This window comes from Pithys albifrons, chromosome 23 (assembly GCF_047495875.1).
Source record: "Pithys albifrons albifrons isolate INPA30051 chromosome 23, PitAlb_v1, whole genome shotgun sequence".
In the NCBI taxonomy this organism is placed as follows: Eukaryota; Metazoa; Chordata; class Aves; order Passeriformes; family Thamnophilidae; genus Pithys; species Pithys albifrons.
This window is the reverse complement of record NC_092480.1, coordinates 2,239,516-2,258,781: the sequence shown is the minus strand read 5'-3', so window position 1 is coordinate 2,258,781 and position 19,266 is coordinate 2,239,516. Positions and strand designations below refer to the sequence as shown.

The following is a 19,266-nucleotide window of genomic DNA, read 5'->3' as shown; positions in this document are numbered from 1 at the left end:
AAAGATGGAAAAAGTGACTGTAAACAGGAGGGGCTGCCAGTGCAAGGCAGCTCTAGCCCTGGGGAAGAGTTAAAATGCTACTTGGGAAGGATGGGAAGGTGCTGGATGCATCCAGGGGAGGACAACAGAGCTGGTGCAGGGCTGGAAGGCACCTCCTGGGAGGCTGAGGGCTTTGGGTTTGTCCAGCTTGGAGAAAAGGAGGCTGAGGGGTGACCTCCTGGCTCTCTGCAGCTTCCTGAGGAGGGGATGGAGATACGGAGGGGATGGAAGGGGAGGTGCTGAGCTCTTCCCCTGGGATCTGGTGCCAGGACACTTGGGAATGGCTCAAAGCTGCATCAGGGGTGGCTCAGACTGGATGTGAGGAAGAATTTCTTGACCAAGAGGCTTCCAGGAGAGGCGATCCAGGCCCCAAAGTGTCAAATGTTTGAGAGGCATTTGAGCAAAGCCCTCCACACCATACTCTGACTGTGGCTCAGCCCTGAGTTTGGCACTTGGACTGGATGATGCTGTAGGTCCCTTCCAACCCATCTATTCTGTAATTCTCATTCTCCCCAGCAAGGGCCAGAAGGTTTTGCCAGATTGTGCTGACACAAACACACACAGAGATCAGCCTGGATCCCACATGGAGACACTTCACTCTGTGAGCCCAGGAGATGGATGTTGTCTCCCTGTGACCCTCCAGGCAGGGTGAGGCTCCAGCTGCTGGGTCCTTCCTTCCCCAGGTCTGCAAGCAATGACAAAGTGTGTTCTCAACTCAAGAGACACAGAGAAAAGCCACCACACATCGAGGAGCTGACAGGAGCCAACCCCAGCTGGCTCAGAGCAGCCTGACCTGACATTTTAGGGAGGGGGAAATGAGACCCACAGGGAAAGAACAAGCCCAGAATTTAAACTTTCATAACAGCCAAAGAGAGCAGAGGCTTCTTGGGCTAAATCACAGCTACTACCCTTTTACCTTTAGCCAAAAAGGCCCAGAGTCCTTGCAAATCTTCACCTGAGGATACAAGCAGGACTCAGCAGGGATCTCTCAGTGCCAGGCACCTGCACAGACACACAGGGAGCCAAAGTCCTGCAGACAGGCTGAGGGGACAGCAGAGAACAGCCTCCCACAGCCCTGGCTGCTGGGAGTGCAGTAGAACCAGGAGCACGAGTCAGATAAGCAGCAGAATGACAGCTCTGAGGGACACAGCGAGGAGAGGTGAGTGCTGTGGCAGGAGACAACAATGAACCACTGTCCATCCTCCCCAAACTGCAGAGCAGGCTGTGGGGAACACAACCCTGCTGCTGACAGACACTCCCAGAGCACCACTCACCTCCAGGTGGGACACAAGGGCAGGTCACCTCAGCTTTGTCCCACCCTGAAAGTTGTCTGGGAGAGCAAATTCACCCGACTTTGGGCACTGGGGCAGCCCCTGACACGCAGAGCCCTCACTGCAGTCACTGCCTCTCCCCCAGACCTGCACAGAGCCATTTGGCACCTGATCTGAGGCACTGAACACTCCCAAGAAGCCTTGGTGGTTGTGCATATCTGCACTGAACCCTCACAGTGTTTGTTACATATTTGTCTAGGCAGGGTGTAGCTTAATGGTAGGATCTTAAAAAAAAGATTATTAAATTGAGATTATCAATTATATGCTTTTCACTGTGAGGGGAATAAAACCAGGTGCAAGAGAATTTCCTTCTCCTCAAGTGGGAAGATGATTCAGCTGCTACTTTGAAAAGGAGATGATATATAATTTGTCAGCCACTGTTCTGAAGGGACAAGATTACACCCAGAATAGACACCCACAGGTGTCATGGAGCGAAGCTCAAGAGCCATTTTGAAGCCAAACATGACTGGCCTGTGCTTCTTCATATACATGGAATATATTCTTTTGTTTCCTGTGTTCAAAACCAAGGCCAAAAAAACCCATTTATGGCCATTTGTTAAATTTATGTCACTCACTAAAGCAAAGACAGCTTAATGCAGGCTGTTATTTCAGTTGGTAGCCTTGATAATAAACTAACTTCTTTCTCCTGATCCTGATATTGTTTCACTGGTTTCTATGTAGGACCTCAGACAGTTCAAAAAGGGACTGAAAAGCTGATGTGCTTTGAATAAGTTTTATTAAAGAACAGAACACTCAACAAAAAGGGATCCTAAGAGCACATTTGGAGGGTCTCTTGACGGGCTCAGCTGTGCACATATTTCATAGAGGAGTTCAGGATGGCCAAGCCATTGAGTTTCCTCAGCTGATGAATGTGCCTGAAAAGACAACACAAAGTTGCTGGGGAAAAGCCTGGAGACCAGCAAGGGAAGTTTTAAGCTCTGCCATAGCCCTGCCCAAACTTGCAAGGATGTTTAGTGCCATATTCAATAAATTCCTCCTAAAGCAGCACAAGAAACAGTTTCTGTATTACTATTTCCATCAGAAAGGTAAATAAATAATACCAATAATACCAATAATACCAATAATACCAATAATACCAATTCTTCTCACAGATGGCATTTCAGAAGAACAAAACTAAGAAAAGAAGGTGTTTCCCTTTTTATACCTCTGGTGTGTCACAGAAATCTCACAGCAGATACTTCACTGCTCATTTGGGATCTCCAGGAGAAGCAAGGCAGGGAACTTTGGGGAGCTCAGCATTGTCCCTCACTTTCTGCAGTGGTTCAGGATGCAGAGGAGGGGCTGAACTCAGCTCCTCTACCTGGAGTGAGGCCAAGCCCCAGCTGTGAGCCTGGCACCCTCCTGGCACCCTCCTTGCTGACATTTAGACTTTTACTTTGCTCTCATCATGGCTCTGACCTCTAGAGATTTCTGTCACTCCTCCTTCTGTTCTTCCAGCACAGGCAAATGAACTCCTTGAAGCACAGAGGACAGAGAACCAACCCCCAGGAGCCCCAGAGCAGGAGTCTGGGGAGAGCACCCCCAGTGGGAATTCCAGTGGGAAAAAGCGTATTTATATAAATGAATCATCTGTAATTTATCACCCACTTGCTCTGTGGATCTAATTGACTCACACAGCTTGGCTTTTCAGGGATTCCCATCCCACCCCACCCAGGTGGGGCAGCCCAGGGGGGTTTGGGCAGTACCTGGGCTCGGCCACACAGAGTTTCCCCAGGGCGATGGCCGCGTTCTCCTGCACACCGGGCCTGGCAGCGTCGCCCCCAGCCAGTCTCAGCAGCAGCTGCACCACGTTGGAACCCAGCAGGGCTGTCCCTGCTCCAGGAACCCCCAGGCACTGGCTGAGGCAGAAGGCAGCATTGCCCACGACCATCTCCTCCTCTGACTGCAGCAGCCGCAGCAGAACAGCGAACCCTGGGAGGGGAGAGGGTGGTTGGGCAGAGAACACTCAGAGCTGCCCAAGGAGCACTGGGTGGTGTTCCCTCCTGCCCTCCAGGAACCCCCCGGGGCTGAGTTTTGTGTCAGGCATCTTTCCAGGAAACCTGGGGGAGCAAGGGAATGTCATGGTCAGGCTTAGGATGCTGCCTGAGCTTCCCCTGCCCAGGTGTTTCCTCACAAAGGAAAGGAGCTGGAACTGGAGGTGCCACCTTTGCAGCTCCCAGTGGCCTCTCCCTCCACCCTCCTGGCAGGGCAGGCACAGGGCACCTGGAGAGGCAACTTCAATGGCTGAAGGCAGAAATTGTGGTGCAAAGAACAGCTGCAAAAAGGACCCTAAAAAGCCTTTGGTGTGTCCTCAGCTGCCACAGGGCAGCTCAGCTCCTCCACCTCTGGAAGCCACTGCACAGCAGAGCATGTTCTGTCCTGCTGACAGAGTTCATAGAATCACAGAATGGATTGGGTTGGAAAAGACCTCTGAGACCATCAAGTCCAACCCTTGGTCCAACTACAGTCCCTTTACCAGATCATGGCACTCAGTGCCACAGCCAAGCTCAGCTTAAAAACCTCCAGGGATGGGGAATCCACCCCCTCTCTGGGCAGCCCATTCCAATGCCTGAGCACTCTCTCTGCAAAGAAGTTTTTTCTGCTCTCCAATTTTCCCTGGCAGAGCTTGAGCCCATCGTGCCCCCTTGTCCTATTGCTGAGTGCCTGGGAGAAGAGACCAACCCCCACCTGGCCACAACTTCCCTTCAGTTGTAACATCTGGAAGCAGCAGCAACACCTCAGGCCACAGGGTCTAGAAACATTTAGACCACTGTCTACATAAAACACAGCCATGAAGTTTCCTTGGGGATTTACATAAATTTGCCTGTTTTTTTTTTCCCATGGTCCTCCTTCCAGATCACACCCCACCTTTGATGCTGCAGTAACACCTCCTGAAAAGACATTGCTGCTCCATACAGCAGCAGGGGCTGGGACAGAAGCTGAATGAAGTGGCCCAGAAATACAATTTAATGTCATGGGATTGATTCCAATGTTTGGGTTGGCAAACAGAGCTGCCAAAAATAAGAAATAGTGACTTCTCCCAGGATTAACACCCAGAGCTTTGGTGGGAAGAACGAGAGTGAAGTGTTCCTGCTTATTTGACAGTGAAACTCATCTGGGCTGTACAAAGGGAAGATGATGCTCTGAGAGGCTTTTAGTGAGTGGAAACCCTTGGGGTTCAAGTTGAACTACACACACTGACAGTTCCTTGACAGGTTCAACCATTTAGAGAAAATTTAAGTATTCTCTGTTGTAGTTACATTAGCATTAATTGAAGCTGGATTTTAAAGCAATCTAAGCAGTGTTATACCACATGACTAGAGCAAATATGCTCTAAACCACCCTGACACCTGGCCTGGTATCATCACTCTGTCTCTATATCCATTTTGGTTTAATAGCAGGGCAAATATCCCCATGAAGGACACTATAAAATACCCTCAACCTCTGGGAATCAGAAGTTTCTTATTTTAGCCACTAACTTCCTGAAATACAACCCAATTCAGTTACAGTTTACAAGCACTTTTTTCAAAATACAAACACTTCTGGCCCTAACAGAGCCTACCAAGACAAAGGAAAGAGCAGTTTCTCTAAATCAGGCTCATTTCCTGATGTGCCCATTCCCACCCACACACAGAGCCAAGGCCCATCAAACACTATTTCAGGAGGTAAACTCAGAAAACGTGGCTGAATTCTTGCAAGAATAAAACCCGGAGCTCAGTTCCATTCTGGAGGGAAAGGAGGGAACTGGGTGAGGTTCCAGCCCTGCATTCAGCCTCTCATTAATTAGTGGAGTTGTCACTCACCCTTATCTGCCTTCACCAGGTCCTCCTGAGCCTGCCTGTTGCTCTTGGTGAGGATGCCAAGGGTCTTGGTGCCATACCTGGCTGTGAGCTGCCCCCCAGCCTAATGGGGTTAAAGCACATCAACAAACAGTTCATACCCACCCTCTCAAGGTCTCAGAATGGAGATACTCAGATATTCCCCCTGCCTGGGCCCAAATACCAAATGAATCTGTGATGGGTCTGATCAGGGTGAACAGAGGCTGAAAATCACACAAACCCCACTGATTTCCTGCCAGCAATGAACAAACCCCCCCCCCTCCCCTGAATCTCTGCAGCCCAATTCTTTTGAAACCCTCAATTCTGATATTTTCTCTAAACCAGAGCCAAGCTTAGGGCCATGGAGTTTTTCTAAACTAACTCGATCTGCATCACAGAAAATGTGCAAACCCCACCTCAGACACATCCTGACACACACACAGACACCCAGCAGAAAAACCAGCCTTAAAATTAAACCTGGCAACCCTGGTACTGTGGGCACCAGGGCTGCAGACACATCCTCCTCCTCCCAGGGAAGGGAGCCCAAACACAGGGGCACCTGTGCTTTGCTTAAGGGAAAATATGAGCAGAAATAAAAGAGAGTTTAACTGACTTTCAAGAATTTGATCATTTGCTTCACCACTCCTGCTCTCACTGCTTGTTCCACTGCTGAGGAAGATGCTGCCAGGACACGGCTCAGCACCCCAATGGCTCTCTGAGTTGGGGAAAACAGAGAGAGAAGGGAAAGGAAATGTTTATTTGTTCAGGAAACTTCAAATTATTTTGTTTGGCAGAGAAAAACCCGAAGTAATTACAGTGCTAAAAGGAGGAATTTACAGAAATTAGGAGAATCACAGACTTAAAGAACCTAACAAAGAACAACTTTAGGATATGGCTTTTTTTGTACAAGGCAGAAGTTTGGTCTGATGTGTCAGGTCAGCTAAAACCATGTCAGGTTGTTGACTTACTGTGACAATCCTCCCATCCTGGTGGCTGAGCAGAGCCAGGCACCTGCCACTGATGTCCACAGCAAAGTGCTGGAACAACAAAGTGAAAAGTCACTTTGCTGGGAAGGGTTAGAGCAGAAATGGGGTCTCAGACAAAGTTCTCCACAACAAAGAACCCCACAACGAGTTGGTGAACTTATGAAATTCTTCCCTCTTGAGGGAATCCTGAGGTTTGGCTGATTCTGAAATGTGCCCAGTGGCTCAGAGTATCACCCAGCTGGAGAGTGACTCCAACCAACCATTTATACCACTACGGGAAGACACTACATGCACTTAAACTGGTTTTTCCTCTTAACTGTGCATGTATAAAAAAATGGTGGTGGAGGAGAAAATGTTGCCATTTTTTTTCACTTTTTAGCTTACTTAAATTGTCAGTTACTCTTCATAATAACCTGAAACACTGCCTTTTTTTTTTAAATTCCAGATCTTGTATACCTGGATGATCCCATTGGATTCAAGCAGCAGGTTCATCATCAGCCCCAGCACTGCAAACACACACTCCTGGTAGCTGGGTGTGCTGCCATCAAGGTCTTCATCCTGTGGGCAAAGAGAAGAAGGAGAAATCAGTTCAGAGGGTCAGAATAGGCCTTCTCAATCTCCTGTGGGAGCATCACCATCCCCTGGTGCCCAATGGACTTGGAAAGAAGAAAAAAGTCCTGTGAGAATCAGAGCTAGTGATGCCTTTTCAACAGGGGTTTGTTCTGGTGTTTCACTCTGGTACCCAAAGCTGGACCCTCCAGATTTCTGATGGTTGGGCAGATATTAGGAAAATATTTTCCCTGAAAGGTTTGTCAAGTATTGGAACAGGCTGCTCAGGATGGGGCACTCAGGAACAGGGTTTAGTGGTGGACTTGGCAGTGCTGAGTTAACAGTTGGACTCAATGATCTCAAAGGTCTTTTCCAACTTAAATAATACTACAATAACAAGATCTTTTCCTACTCTGAATTCTGTAGTTTCTGAGGACTGAGTTCAAACCACAATCTCACCTGGAAAGGGACAATTTTTAGGGATCACTCACTCCCCTCCACCCACCCATCAACCCTCAACTCCTGAGAATAAGGAGCTGCTCTGAGACCTCCAGAGGTGAAAGGTCTCAGCCAAAGGTTCAAAGCTGAGAGGGCAGACAGACAAACAGACACTGGCACAGCACACAGGGCTGACAACACCCCTCAGACCCCTTACCAGCAGCTCCAGGCAGCCCTGCCAGCACTCCCTGCTCTCTGCCATCCTCCCTCGAGCCCCTGGCTCTGCACACAGGCTGCCCATGATGCCAATGGCACGTGCCAGGGCTGCCTGGTTCACCAGCCTGGCAGAGGCCTGGAAAGACAAGAGTGAAAGGGAAAATTCAGAACAAATGACAAAGAAACCACAAACATGTGCTCCTGCCCCTCTGACAATGGGAAATGTGGGTCCAGAATCTCTTACATCCCAACTTCCAAGTCTTCAGATTACCCTCATTTTCACAATGAATCTCCTGAAGGTGCCTCAGGAGCCCTGGGGAAAAAGGGATGACTGGATTCTGTTCCCAAACTTCAGGCTGTGAACATTTCCTACAGCCACTTACAGCACAGCTGTAATTCCAGTCAGGAATGTTCCAAAAGAAGGAACATCAAACAATGGACAAGTTGTGTAATTATTGTCTTGCTGCCCTTTTGGAGAAGTGGAAATATTTTATTTCCCAGCTGCTCCTGCCATTCTGCAACACAACCAGGCTCCCCATCCCCTTCCCTCTTCCTCAGGACAGGTTTCTGTACCAATATATTTGAAGTTTGCTGTTTAAATAAAGGATACCCAGGAGAGGGATCTGAGCCACTAAACCTCTTTACCTTGGGACATGATGTCATCTCCTCACCCTGATCTCTCAGGGCAGAAAGAAACAGAAAAATATCACCATCCAAGGTATGGAAAAAGTCACATCCAAGACAGTTGGTGACAGTGGATTAAAGTCACATTAAAAAGCTGAAGGTGGAATCCTGGCCTGACACATTCCCAGTGGGAATCTGCAACCACGTCCAGAGCTTTTACTGGATATTAAACTAGGGGTGTGGAGGATGAGAATAAGAACATTTTCCTGAGCAAAGTGTGTCACAAAACTGGATTTTTTACACCTATAGAAATACAGACCCAGTAATTGCTGTAGCTCCACCCCAGGCTGAGCAGTCACAGGACAAGTTACACAAAATTAAACCAGAAACAGAGAAAGGGAACTTTCATACCAGCAACTGGGTGAATAAAGGCAAAACACCTGTGGAAAGCAGGACCTGACACTGGGCTTTGAACCTGTTGGGACAGAGAAACACTTAGAGCTTTAGAACAAAAATCACAGATAAAGACAACACAAGAGCAACAGGAAGACAATAAACATCAGTCAGAAATGTATCCTCACAGCAAGGGCCAACTGGCTCTGGCACTGGCTCATTAATACATATCAAAGTACAACTTTATAAAAAAGGAGAAATTCAAATTACCTTTCCTCTCCTATTAAATCAGACAGTATGTTCATGGCACTGCCAGCCCTGGCATCACTGCACTTGACAAATGCCATCAAAATCTGCAGCCATCTGTTATTAAAAAATAAAAACCAACACCACAAAAAATTGTGTCAGCTTTGGTTTAATTATTAAAGATCAAAATTCTGTATTTTCAGGCTCCTGGTATTACAAGCCACAGTTATATGAGCTTTTTAAAGCATCCTCTCAGATGTGGCTCATTCCTTCAGCCTTTCCTCTGGATTAATGTTGTATAAATATGGTGAAGTGTGTGCATTTGTTAAAGAATCTTCTGTGTTCCTCCATTATTACTTCAAACCATGCAGTGCAAAGCAGCAAATTGAAATCCCTCCTCTGGTTAACTCTGGAAGGGAACAGCAGGATAAGAGGATAAAGGTAATAGAATAGTGTTTCTTTCTCCACTCACTGGGTCCTGGCAACAATAAATAACCATAAATACCAATTATTAAATGAGAAGGGACTCTCAGCTGCAAACAGGAGCCACCAGAGACAAGAGTGGGAGCTCCTGAGTGCTGGGAGGGAGGTCACTGTGCCCCAAACCCACAAAAACACAATCAGGAATAAACTCTTCCTGCTTTCACAGAGAGCTGGAGATATAAAATGTACTAAAGTTTTACCTCACACACCTAAGCTTTAATTTTGCTTGGCTTGGCCTGTCCCCAGAGGACACTCTGTCCTGTCCCCAGAGGGCACTCTGTCCTGTCCCCAGAGGACACTCTGTCCTGTCCCCAGAGGGCACTCTGTCCTGTCCCCAGAGGGCACTCTGTCCTGTCCCCAGAGGACACTCTGTCCTGTCCCCAGAGGTCATTGTGTCCTGTCCCCAGAGGGCACTGTGTCCTGTCCCCAGAGGTCACTCTGTCCTGTCCCCAGAGAGCACTGTGTCCTGTCCCCAGAGGACACTGTGTCCTGTCCCCAGAGGTCATTGTGTCCTGTCCCCAGAGGTCATTGTGTCCTGTCCCCAGAGGGCACTCTGTCCTGTCCCCAGGGGGCACTGTGTCCTGTCCCCAGAGAGCACTGTGTCCTGTCCCCAGAGGTCATTGTGTCCTGTCCCCAGAGGGCACTCTGTCCTGTCCCCAGGGGGCACTGTGTCCTGTCCCCAGAGAGCACTGTGTCCTGTCCCCAGAGGTCATTGTGTCCTGTCCCCAGAGGGCACTCTGTCCTGTCCCCAGAGGGCACTCTGTCCTGTTCCCAGAGGGCACTGTGTCCTGTCCCCAGAGGTCATTGTGTCCTGTCCCCAGAGGACACTGTGTCCTGTCCCCAGAGGACACTCTGTCCTGTCAGAAGCCTCTCCCTCGGTGCTGGTGCAGGGACAGGCACTGAGAACATTTTCCTGAGCTACACTGGTGTTCATCACCTGGTGAGGTCCTGATGCCTGACCAGCAGTTTCCTCCCACTCTCACTCTCTGAGTAAAGAGCAATCAGTGCCAGGGTCTCCCTTTGGATGTCCAGAATCCCAGAGGAAAGCAGCTCTGCCAGCTGGGCACTCATATCAGGCTGAGTCAACAGGAGACGCTGATTTTCCTCTGGAAAAAACAAAGAGAATATCCAAGAGCAACGTCACACAGTGGCATCCTCATGATTCTGATTTTTTTTCTTTGCAGCATGAATATTTTATTTGGCATCAGCTGAATCCCACAGGTCAACACAAACACCCTTTGTGGAACCTGCACCACTTTCCCACCCACCCAGCCCATTTCTCAGCCACGTGTGCACTCCCCAAAACCAAAGGCAAGGGCTGCCTGCCCAAGGGCTACTGACTGGTAATGCTAAGGGAATTCTTCTTTAAAGACTCTGCCAGAAAACTCTGCCTTTTGCAGGTATAACTGCCTAAAAAATACAAACATTATACAAGTGATATTATCTTAAGAGCAGCAACAATCACAGGGAATTTACTTCCCACCCCTTGGGCAGATTTAAACTGCTTAGAAACAACCTGGAAATTTCCTCTCAGGATGCCAAAACCACCTCTGGGTGTCTCCAACACCTGATGGGACCTGTAAAATGGGCTTACAGTCAGCTCAGGGACCGAGTGCTCTGGGACTGCTGCCCATGCCAAGCTCCAGCAAAGCCTTATTAACTCATTAATTAATTAACACTGCCCACGATTCCTGTTGGCCCCAAGGCTTTACCATTGCCAGCACACACAGCCTGCCACAGGAGGAGGAGAGACACACACAGCTCCACTTCAGCAGGGCTTTTGCTCTCTGCACAGAAGGACCTGAATGAGAAATGTCAGCTTGTAAACAGAGCAAAGGGCAGACCAAGCCTTGGATCTCTGGGGGGGGACACAGGGATGTGCCACATGAACACTTGAACTGATCACCTCTAACCCCCTCTCTGGTTCACCATTTTTAGGACTATCAGAGGAGCTTCCCTGGGACCAGGTTTATGATCTACCAGCTCTGCTCTGCCCTCAGCTCACCCAGCACCACAAAGGGGATAAATTCAGCTCTGCACTGAGACAACTGTGACTATCCAGGGCACAAAAACCCTGAGCAAATTTGGAAGTGCTTCATCTCTCAAGTCTGTTTGCAGCCACCACCCAAATCCTGAGGAGCCCTAAAGAAGACCCTGTGCTGCAGGTCCTCTTCCTTAATCACAGAGAATTCCACATATTTACTGATGGCAGTTCAGAGCACCAGGGAATGCAGTCAGGGATATTTAAATTTTAAAGCTTTCAGATGTTCTTTTACATTAAGGGTTTTTTCACAGCCCTGCTCTCACTGTGAGAGACAGAGTAACTGTCCACAGAGAGCAGACAGAAGCAGAAATGAATTATTTCTCCTCTCTGCTCTCTCCAAGAGAGCACTGTCTGTGTAAGGGTCAGACATAAGTCATTCCATTCAGACATCACAATCTGTTATTACATTCTCTTTTGATCATTTCATCTGCATTTCAGGAGGTGATTGTGTTTCCTGAGAGCAGTATTTCCATTTCCTCCTGCTGGAACCCCCCTCTGTCCCCTCTGCAGAGCTCTCACCCTCCAACAGCCTCGTTGTCTCTGAGGATACTGAAGCCATTGTTTGTTCTAAACAACGTTTGCCCAGTGCCTGAAAAATGCAGAGATGAACAGATCAGCTGTGTGAGCCACCTGCCTGTGGAGCATCAGGGCAGGCTCCTGCTCTCCTGGAACACTGTGCTGAAAGAAAAAGGTCACTGGATCAACAGCTCTGGGGGAAGAACATCATTAAAGCAGAGGGAAAATCCCAGAATGAATGAACCAGGAGCAGCTTCGAAAGTAAAGACACTGAAATTCATGCCAGGAGGTGTAAGGAACAACTGACTTCAAGTTAAAGGCTCTTGGGGAAGGCTGAACACAAACCTGATTTGCAAATCAGTCTGTTTTAATAGAGAATGACAAATATTTCTGAACAAATGAAACAGCTCTCAAGGGACCCAAATCCCTCAGAAGTCTCAACAGCTACAACACCAGTGTAGTTCTAAAAAAGTGATGCAATATCTACTGGCCATACTGAAACATCCAACATTTTATGTTTTAAATATAGGAAGAGTTATCCCGTTCCTTGAAAAACTGCTCCCTTGTACTCATCTGCTTGGATTTCAACTCCCAGGATGAACAACCTTTGCATCAGACACTTACAATCTTTCATGACTTCTGCCAAAATCCTGATGCCTCCAGTGTAGAACAGGAGCTCCTGGCCAGGGGTAGCAAGTCTGTGCAGCAGCTCTTTGATGGACAGGGCAGCAACATTTCCACACTCAACTTCCTTCATTGCTCTCTCTTCATCCTTCATCCTCTTCTCCTCCAAATTCACCTCGTTCACACAGTCTTGGAGGTCAAATAAAACAAAGCACAGCAAAGATGGTTTGATATGGTGAAGCCTCAAGGGAAGTTATAGCCTGGTAGGGGGTTGGTCTCTCCTCCCAGGCACTCAGCAATAGGACAAGGGGGCACGATGGGCTCAAGCTCTGCCAGGGGAAATTGAAGTTGGAGATCAGAAAAAATTCTTTGCAGAGAGAGTGCTCAGGGATTGGAATGGGCTGCCCAGAGAGGGGGTGGATTCCCCATCCCTGGAGGTTTTTCAGCTGAGCTTGGCCGTGGCACTGAGTGCCATGATCTGGTAAAGGGACTGGAGTTGGACCAAGGGTTGGACTTGATGATCTTGGAGGTCTTTTCCAACCCAATCCATTCTATGATTCTGTGATTCTATGAAAATGAAGTTGAGCCCCTGGCAGAGAGAGAGCTCTGCCTTCTGCTCACACCTGTGCAGGTGAGTCACAGCTCAAAGAAAGGACCAGGAGCAAAAGCTGCCTGCACAGACCCAGCCCAAGCTCTCCAAAGCAAAGCAGAGGTTTCTGTTGAGCTCCAGTGGTTTCTGTTGAGCTCCAGTGGTTTCTGTTGAGCTCCACCTTCATCAGAAAACAAGGGATGACAGCATGGAAATGTCTATTTCTTACCTTTAAACAGGCTTTCCTTCTGGGGATCAATTTGTAGGATCTTCTCATAACACTGCCTGGACTGAGCAGAGAGAAAAAAAATGGGCTCTCAGTTTAAGATAAAAAGAGGAAGATGATAAAATGATAACTAAGGCAGAGCCATCCTGTTTAAACTCAAAGGGTTTTGGGCCCACAGTACTCAATAAATGTGAAAAATAAAATGCATGGAGACACACAAGTCAAAACTTTCCTCATTCAAAGTGCAACTTGTTTATAATTCCCAGTCCCTACATCCAGCAGCTATTTCAATTTAAAAGCAGAATTCCCAGTAAAACCCAGGAAGGTACCAGTGGGAACAAACCCTCAGCACTCCAGTGAGAAAGCAGAAAATGAGGCACAGCATTAAACTCTCCCCTTCTCACCCAAAACATCACACCAAAACCAGAACAAAACATGGTCCCAAGGCCACCAGAGTTACCTCAGTGTAGTGTTTGAGGGCCAGGTGAGCCTTCCCCAGCAGAAAATGGGCTTTAATACATTTTTCATTGCACTGTGTTAAAAGAAAAAAAGGAATTATTAGGCATTTTTAGCTTTTTCTTTTTCCAGCTTCCTGATTAATGGTTATACCTTCCCAAATGAACTGCAGGCAAAGGGGAAGGTGTTCAGACCTTCTCTTAGAGGTGTTTAAAGTTTCTGTGCTCAATTATTACCACTCTGCCTCCCCCTGGCAAGGAACAGACTTTGCTTTAAGGTGGAAAGCAGAGTTTCCAAAACATGATCTTTTCCAGTTCAGAAATACTGATTTATTTAAATGATGCTGTATCATTTATACTATATTTTTATTATAATATAAATTAAAATAATATATATAATTATTACTTAGGCCTTTTCCAACCTTAACAATTTTATGGTTCTGTAATTAATAATCTGCTAATTGTGTTCCAGTTATGGAAGGCAACTGAACGTGGATTCAGCTCTTTGGCATTTTGTATAATCTTCACATTTAGTTTTTATGAGCTTCAAGAGTCCCCTTCTGGAAGGCTGGGCAAAATATTGTGTGCCAATGTGTGCAGTTAAGAGCTTGTAATCACCTCAAACTTGTTAATTAAACGCTCTTAAGAGCCACAAAAGCTTCTGCACTGGGGGAGCACTGAAATATTAAGTGGTTGATGCTGTTCAGATTAACTCAGGGTGCAGGAATCTGTGCACATTCCCTCCTTTCCATCAGCCAGTTGCTTCCATATCCTCAATTACACACAAAGCCAATCCTGAAATTACCTTTAATGCCCACTCACAGTCACCAATGGCTTTTTCATACTCCTGGGTCTTCAGGTAGGCCTGAAATAAACCCCAAAAAAGTCCAGGCAGAAGAATTAGAATCCTTCAAACAGCTTCTGTTACCTGTTGTACAAACACCAGCTAATTAAAAAGAATAAAATCAGGCTGCTGGTTTGCCTGGTCATTAATTTTACAGGATAATTACCAGCTGGTTCTTAACTTGTCTGCCATCCCCTTGGAGCTTGGAATTTAGAATAAGGTTAAGAAAACCAAATTCAACACATGGATTTTACAAGGCAAACAGAGGATGCAAAGCAAATGTTGCATCCCACAGTTCTATAAATGATCCCTAAAAAAGAATCAATAAAGAAAATCAATATATTTAAATGAAACTATGATTAGAATGATTCCCACCCACCCACCCCAGGAGCAGGGAGTTGTTGGTGTCCCATCCCAGAGAGGAGACCTGAGCACTGGCCAGGAAGGAACTGGGTGACAGAGGGATCCTTTTGGGCTGTGCCCTGGCACAGGGGCACCCAGAGCACCAGAGCAGCTGCTGCCCCACTCACCTGTGCCCTGTTGGTGTAGAGCTCCTGCTTGTCCCTCAGCTGCTGCAGCCCCTCCGTGTAGCTCTGGATGGCCTTGGCAAAGTCTCCTCTCCTGAAGGCATCATTGCCCTTCTCCTTCAGAGCTGCACAACACACACACCTTCAACACAAGGCTTTGGCATTCCCCAAGTGAGGAGACAGAGGCTGCATCATCCTGCTGGGATAACTGGGAGAATTCCAGGCCAGCCCCACCAGCCACTTGCAAGGGACTCCTGAGCTTTCAGGGCACAAATTCCTCTCTGGGAGGGTGTGAAGATTATGAAGATTTCTTGAATTATGAAGGTTTTGAAGGTGCAGGCAGGGTAGAGTGGTACCTCCTTGTACAGATGGGGACAGTGAAAGATAATTAAAACTGTGAGAAAACTGGCAAGATACCTAAAATAAAGTGAGATAAGAAGGGATTTGAGAGCAGCAAAGCTATGGGGATGGAATGACTTAAGAGTTGGACTCAGTGATCCTTGTGGGTCCCTTCCAACTCAGGATAGTCTGGGATTCTGTAGATAATTTCTCATGAAACAAAAAGTACATCTGGACAGTGAGTAACATCCAATTAGAAGCTGGAATAAAGTCTATGGACACTGTCATAAACCTGTGAAAACCATGGGTGGGATTTAGAATATATATAATGTAACTTGTAAGGGCTTTTTTTCAGTTTCTTTGTTCTTTAGTTGTTTATTTTCTTTCTTTAAGAGTATTATAGGTAGTTTAATAAATTAGCTGGTGTGTGACACCTGCCACCTGTGTCCCTTTGTCCACCACAAGGAATTGCAATGACAGGAGGGAAAAAGAGTGTTTGTCCTTGCCCAGCCCAGCTCTGAGATGCCCAAACTCTCCCTCCATCCCAATCCCTTGGAATGAAGGGGATAACAGAGAGAAGAACAGCTCTGGAAGTGCCTAATCCTGTTGCAGCTCATCACTGTCTTCCCCAGCTCCCCCCAAGCCACTCCTGAAGGAATTACACAAATCCATTCCTGAAGGAATTACACAAATCCTTTGAGCCATCACCATTTGCCAGCTGCTCCTTTCTCTTCCTCTGTTTAGCTCGTTCTTTTGCATCCTTTTCCAGCATTGCCAGGAAAGCTTCTTGGAGCCAGGGGAGTTGGTGGCATTTTAGTCAGGGGAAAAAAAACAAAAAAAAAAAAGGAGAAAAAATTTCATTAAAATCAATCTGTAGATGAGGAAAAAAAATGTTTTCTGTGGTATTTCTGAGTCATTTCTTAATAAAAAAGGTAGTGAGGGGACATTTCAAGAATTAAAGTGGAGTGTGAATGACAAGCTATCACAGATAATGATGATGCCACCACTGGGGATTGGCACACCTGCCTTGCTGGAGCTCATCTCTGGAGATAAACATGTTCCCTTTCAAATTCAGAACACACAGGTTTAAGATGAGAGGCCAGAACAGAAAATCTACACCAACCTATGAAAAATACAGACATGCTGGTAAAACCCTTGAGGGTATTCATAGATGTGACTGAACTGTGATTGAATTTTTATTATAAATTTATGAACATTACTTATTGATTTTATTAAATTTCATGTATTTTATTAATAAAAAATTAAAATAATGAAATTTAAACTGGTTTTACTTAAAATTTTGATTTTTTTTTTCACTAGAAAAGTCAGCTTTGACTGTGGCAGGAGTGGAATCAGGTTTGGCATGAGGTAACAGCAGCTCTGCTTGAACTGGTTGAAGGGATGTCACAGAGCAGGGTGAGCACTGTCCTACCTGCATTCTCTGCCTCTGCTGTGCCCTGAAAAAGAGAGAAACACAACACAGGGTTTTAACAGTTTTTCACATCACTGCAAAGCTTCTGTTTGTGTCTTTAATCAAGTCACCAAAATCCAAAACCCACTGCAGGAATCAAAACCTAATTAACAAAGGGACTTGTGTGTCTTCAACTAGTTTTGCTCAAGCTCCTGAAGTGCAGGTAAAAGTTATAAATTTTGGCACCTCAGTGCAGGTAAAAGTTATAAATTTTGGCACCTCAGTGCAGGTAAAAGCTGTAAATTTTGGCACCTCAGTGCTTGCATCCAACTTGGATAAATCCAAGAGAAATACTCTCTGCTATCAACAATCAACACAAAGACACCCCAACATTAAAGTGCCTCCCAATGAGGTAACTACTGAAAAAACCCAAAGCCACATTCAGCCCATAGTTGTGGGTATTGTTTAAAACTCTTCCTCCTGAGCCAGGGATGTGATTTGGAGCTATTTAAAAGAGCTAAACTGGCCCAAATTTTAACTCTTTCCCCTGTGATTTGGTGCTATTTAGAGGAGCTAAACTGCCCCAAACTTTAATTCTTTCCTCTGAGCCAGAGATGTGTTTTGATGTTATTAGAGGAGCTAAACTTGCCCAAACTTTAACTCTTTCTCCTGAGCCAGGGATGTGATTTGGAGCTATTTAAAAGAGCTAAACTGGCCCAAACTTTAACTCTTTCCTCTGAGCCAGGGATATGATTTGGTCCTATTTAAAGCAAATAAACTGGCCCAAACTTCAACTCTCCCTTGAACCAGGGATGTGATTTGGTGCTATTTAAAAGACCTAAACTTGCCCAAACTTTAACTCTTTACCCTGAGCCAGGGATGTGATTTGGTGCTATTTAAAGCAGCTAAACTGCCCCCAGCTTTAATTTCAGAGTTCAAGCCCTTACAGGGGCCCGTGTGTTGATGACTGTTCTGTTCACTGTGGTCTTGGTCTCCTCCTCTGTGCTGGTTCCTCCATCCCTGAGCCTTCCCTCTGCCTCAGCAATGGCTTTGTCCTTCACAGCCGGGTCTGAGGAGCTCAAACCTTGCAGCAAATTGGCTGAAAAGAAGATAAAAAAATACATATATACACACAGGACTCCAAGTGATCCTGGAGGGAGGAGGAGGAGGTCAGGTGGCACCTGCTTTTGATGGCTTTTATAATAGAATTACAGGCGAGTTGGGGTTGGGAGGGACCTTAAGGATCATTTCAGGGACATGAAATGGACCAGGATGCTCCGAGCTGGCCTGGGGCAGTTTTATAAACACAAACATTTACAAACTCAATTTCATGTCACTCGCCAGAGCCGCCCACACCACAATAGAAACAAAAAACTATTTATTTATAAATATATGTATAAAGAAGAAAGCAGCTCTCAGCATCACCGTGGGGAGCCCCCTGAATGCACGGGAGGACCGTGCACAAACCACACCCGAGCGGAGAGGGGCGGGAATGCCTCTCTTTTCCATTCATCTCCCTCCTTCCTTTCCCCCACCTTCCTTCCCTCCCTCCCACCCTGGTTGCGCCGCTTTTCGCCGGGGGATGCTCGGCCCCAGCGGGACACTCACTGACATCGTCCACGCGGCGCAGGAAGCGCTGGAAATCCGCCTCGGTGTCCTCGTCGTGAAGCATGGCCATGGGGACAGCGTGGGGACAGCGGGGACACAGGGAAGGGACACGGAGGGGACACGGGGAGGACACGCCGGGACCGGGACTCGAACCCGCGGCGTTTCCAGGGAGACACGCGCGGTGACGCAGCAGCCGAGGGATGGCGCAGGTGGGCGGGGATATGCAAATGAAGGGGCGTGGTTATGTAAATAACGGTGCTATTTCGCGGGAAACCGGCAGGTCCCGCCCGCGGGCTGCGGAATGAAGGGATACGGAATAATGGAATCGGGGAATGACGGGATCCGGGAATGGGGGATCGGGGAATAACGGGATCCGGCAATGCCGGGATCGAGGAATAACGAGATCGGAGAAAAACGGGATCAGGGAATAACGGGATCCGGCAATGCCGGGATCGGGGAATAACGGGATCCGGCATTGACGGGATCGGGGAATGCCGGGATCACTTCGCTTGGAGATTCCCCCCAGGGTCACCTTGTCCCTGAGTGCCACATCCAGTCTTGGTGCCACGTCTGTTCCTTGCACACCTCCAGCGTTGGGCACTCCAAACCACCCCGGCAGCCCCTCCCAATGTTTAACAGCCCTTTCCATGGAGAAATCATTGGTTATTATTAATAATTAGCCCTTCAGGAGACGCTCCCGAGCCGCAGTCATGGAAAGTGTCGCCACCGAAGGGAGCCAAAGCATCGCGGAGCTCCCGCGGCACCGCCGGGATGTTCCCGTGCCAGGCGCATCATCCCCGCCCGGGAGAGAAGGGCACAAACAGCCAACCTGGCAGTGGGTCTGGTGGGGCTGAAATTGGAAATCTCGCTGGGAATTTGCACCCCACAGCTCCTGTCTCCTGCTTCCATGTCCCACCACAGCTCCCGGGAGGAGGGATGAATCCTGTGAGCCAGCGAGGT

At 47.4% G+C, this 19,266-nt stretch overlaps 1 protein-coding gene across 3 annotated transcripts; it reads right to left on the bottom strand.

Annotated features, from left to right (window-relative positions):
- Positions 1 to 2,097: 2,097 nt before the first annotated feature.
- TTC12 (tetratricopeptide repeat domain 12) lies at positions 2,098 to 18,457 on the bottom strand. 3 transcript variants are annotated; one of them, XM_071576181.1, is made up of 21 exons: positions 18,307 to 18,457; positions 17,646 to 17,797; positions 16,720 to 16,744; positions 15,996 to 16,073; positions 14,952 to 15,073; positions 14,383 to 14,442; positions 13,583 to 13,654; positions 13,126 to 13,186; positions 12,308 to 12,496; positions 11,687 to 11,756; positions 10,836 to 10,924; positions 10,061 to 10,229; positions 8,665 to 8,757; positions 8,413 to 8,476; positions 7,379 to 7,513; positions 6,631 to 6,732; positions 6,157 to 6,225; positions 5,802 to 5,903; positions 5,174 to 5,273; positions 3,077 to 3,302; positions 2,098 to 2,245 (listed from the first exon to the last, which is right to left on the bottom strand). In XM_071576181.1, the coding sequence occupies exons 1-21, from the start codon at positions 18,374 to 18,376 to the stop codon at positions 2,173 to 2,175; spliced, it is 2,121 nt and encodes a 706-aa protein (XP_071432282.1). In that variant the 5' UTR covers positions 18,377 to 18,457; the 3' UTR covers positions 2,098 to 2,172. The 3 variants fall into 3 exon arrangements, with proteins under 3 accessions (XP_071432282.1, XP_071432283.1, XP_071432284.1); XM_071576182.1 differs by having other exon boundaries at positions 15,996 to 16,070; XM_071576183.1 differs by lacking the exon at positions 6,157 to 6,225.
- Positions 18,458 to 19,266: the final 809 nt, after the last annotated feature.

What these genes read in the sequence shown, in the direction of transcription:
- TTC12 (XM_071576181.1), bottom strand. Translation starts at nt 18,376, where the DNA reads ATGGCCATGCTTCACGACGAGGACACCGAGGCGGATTTCCAGCGCTTC. An exon ending in GCGCCGCGTGGACGATGTCA is followed by an intron (nt 17,798 to 18,306) that starts GTGAGTGTCCCG and finishes TCTTCTTTTCAG; the next exon opens with CCAATTTGCTGCAAGGTTTG. An exon ending in GATTTAATAGGAGAGGAAAG is followed by an intron (nt 8,477 to 8,664) that starts GTAATTTGAATT and finishes CTGTCCCAACAG; the next exon opens with GTTCAAAGCCCAGTGTCAGG.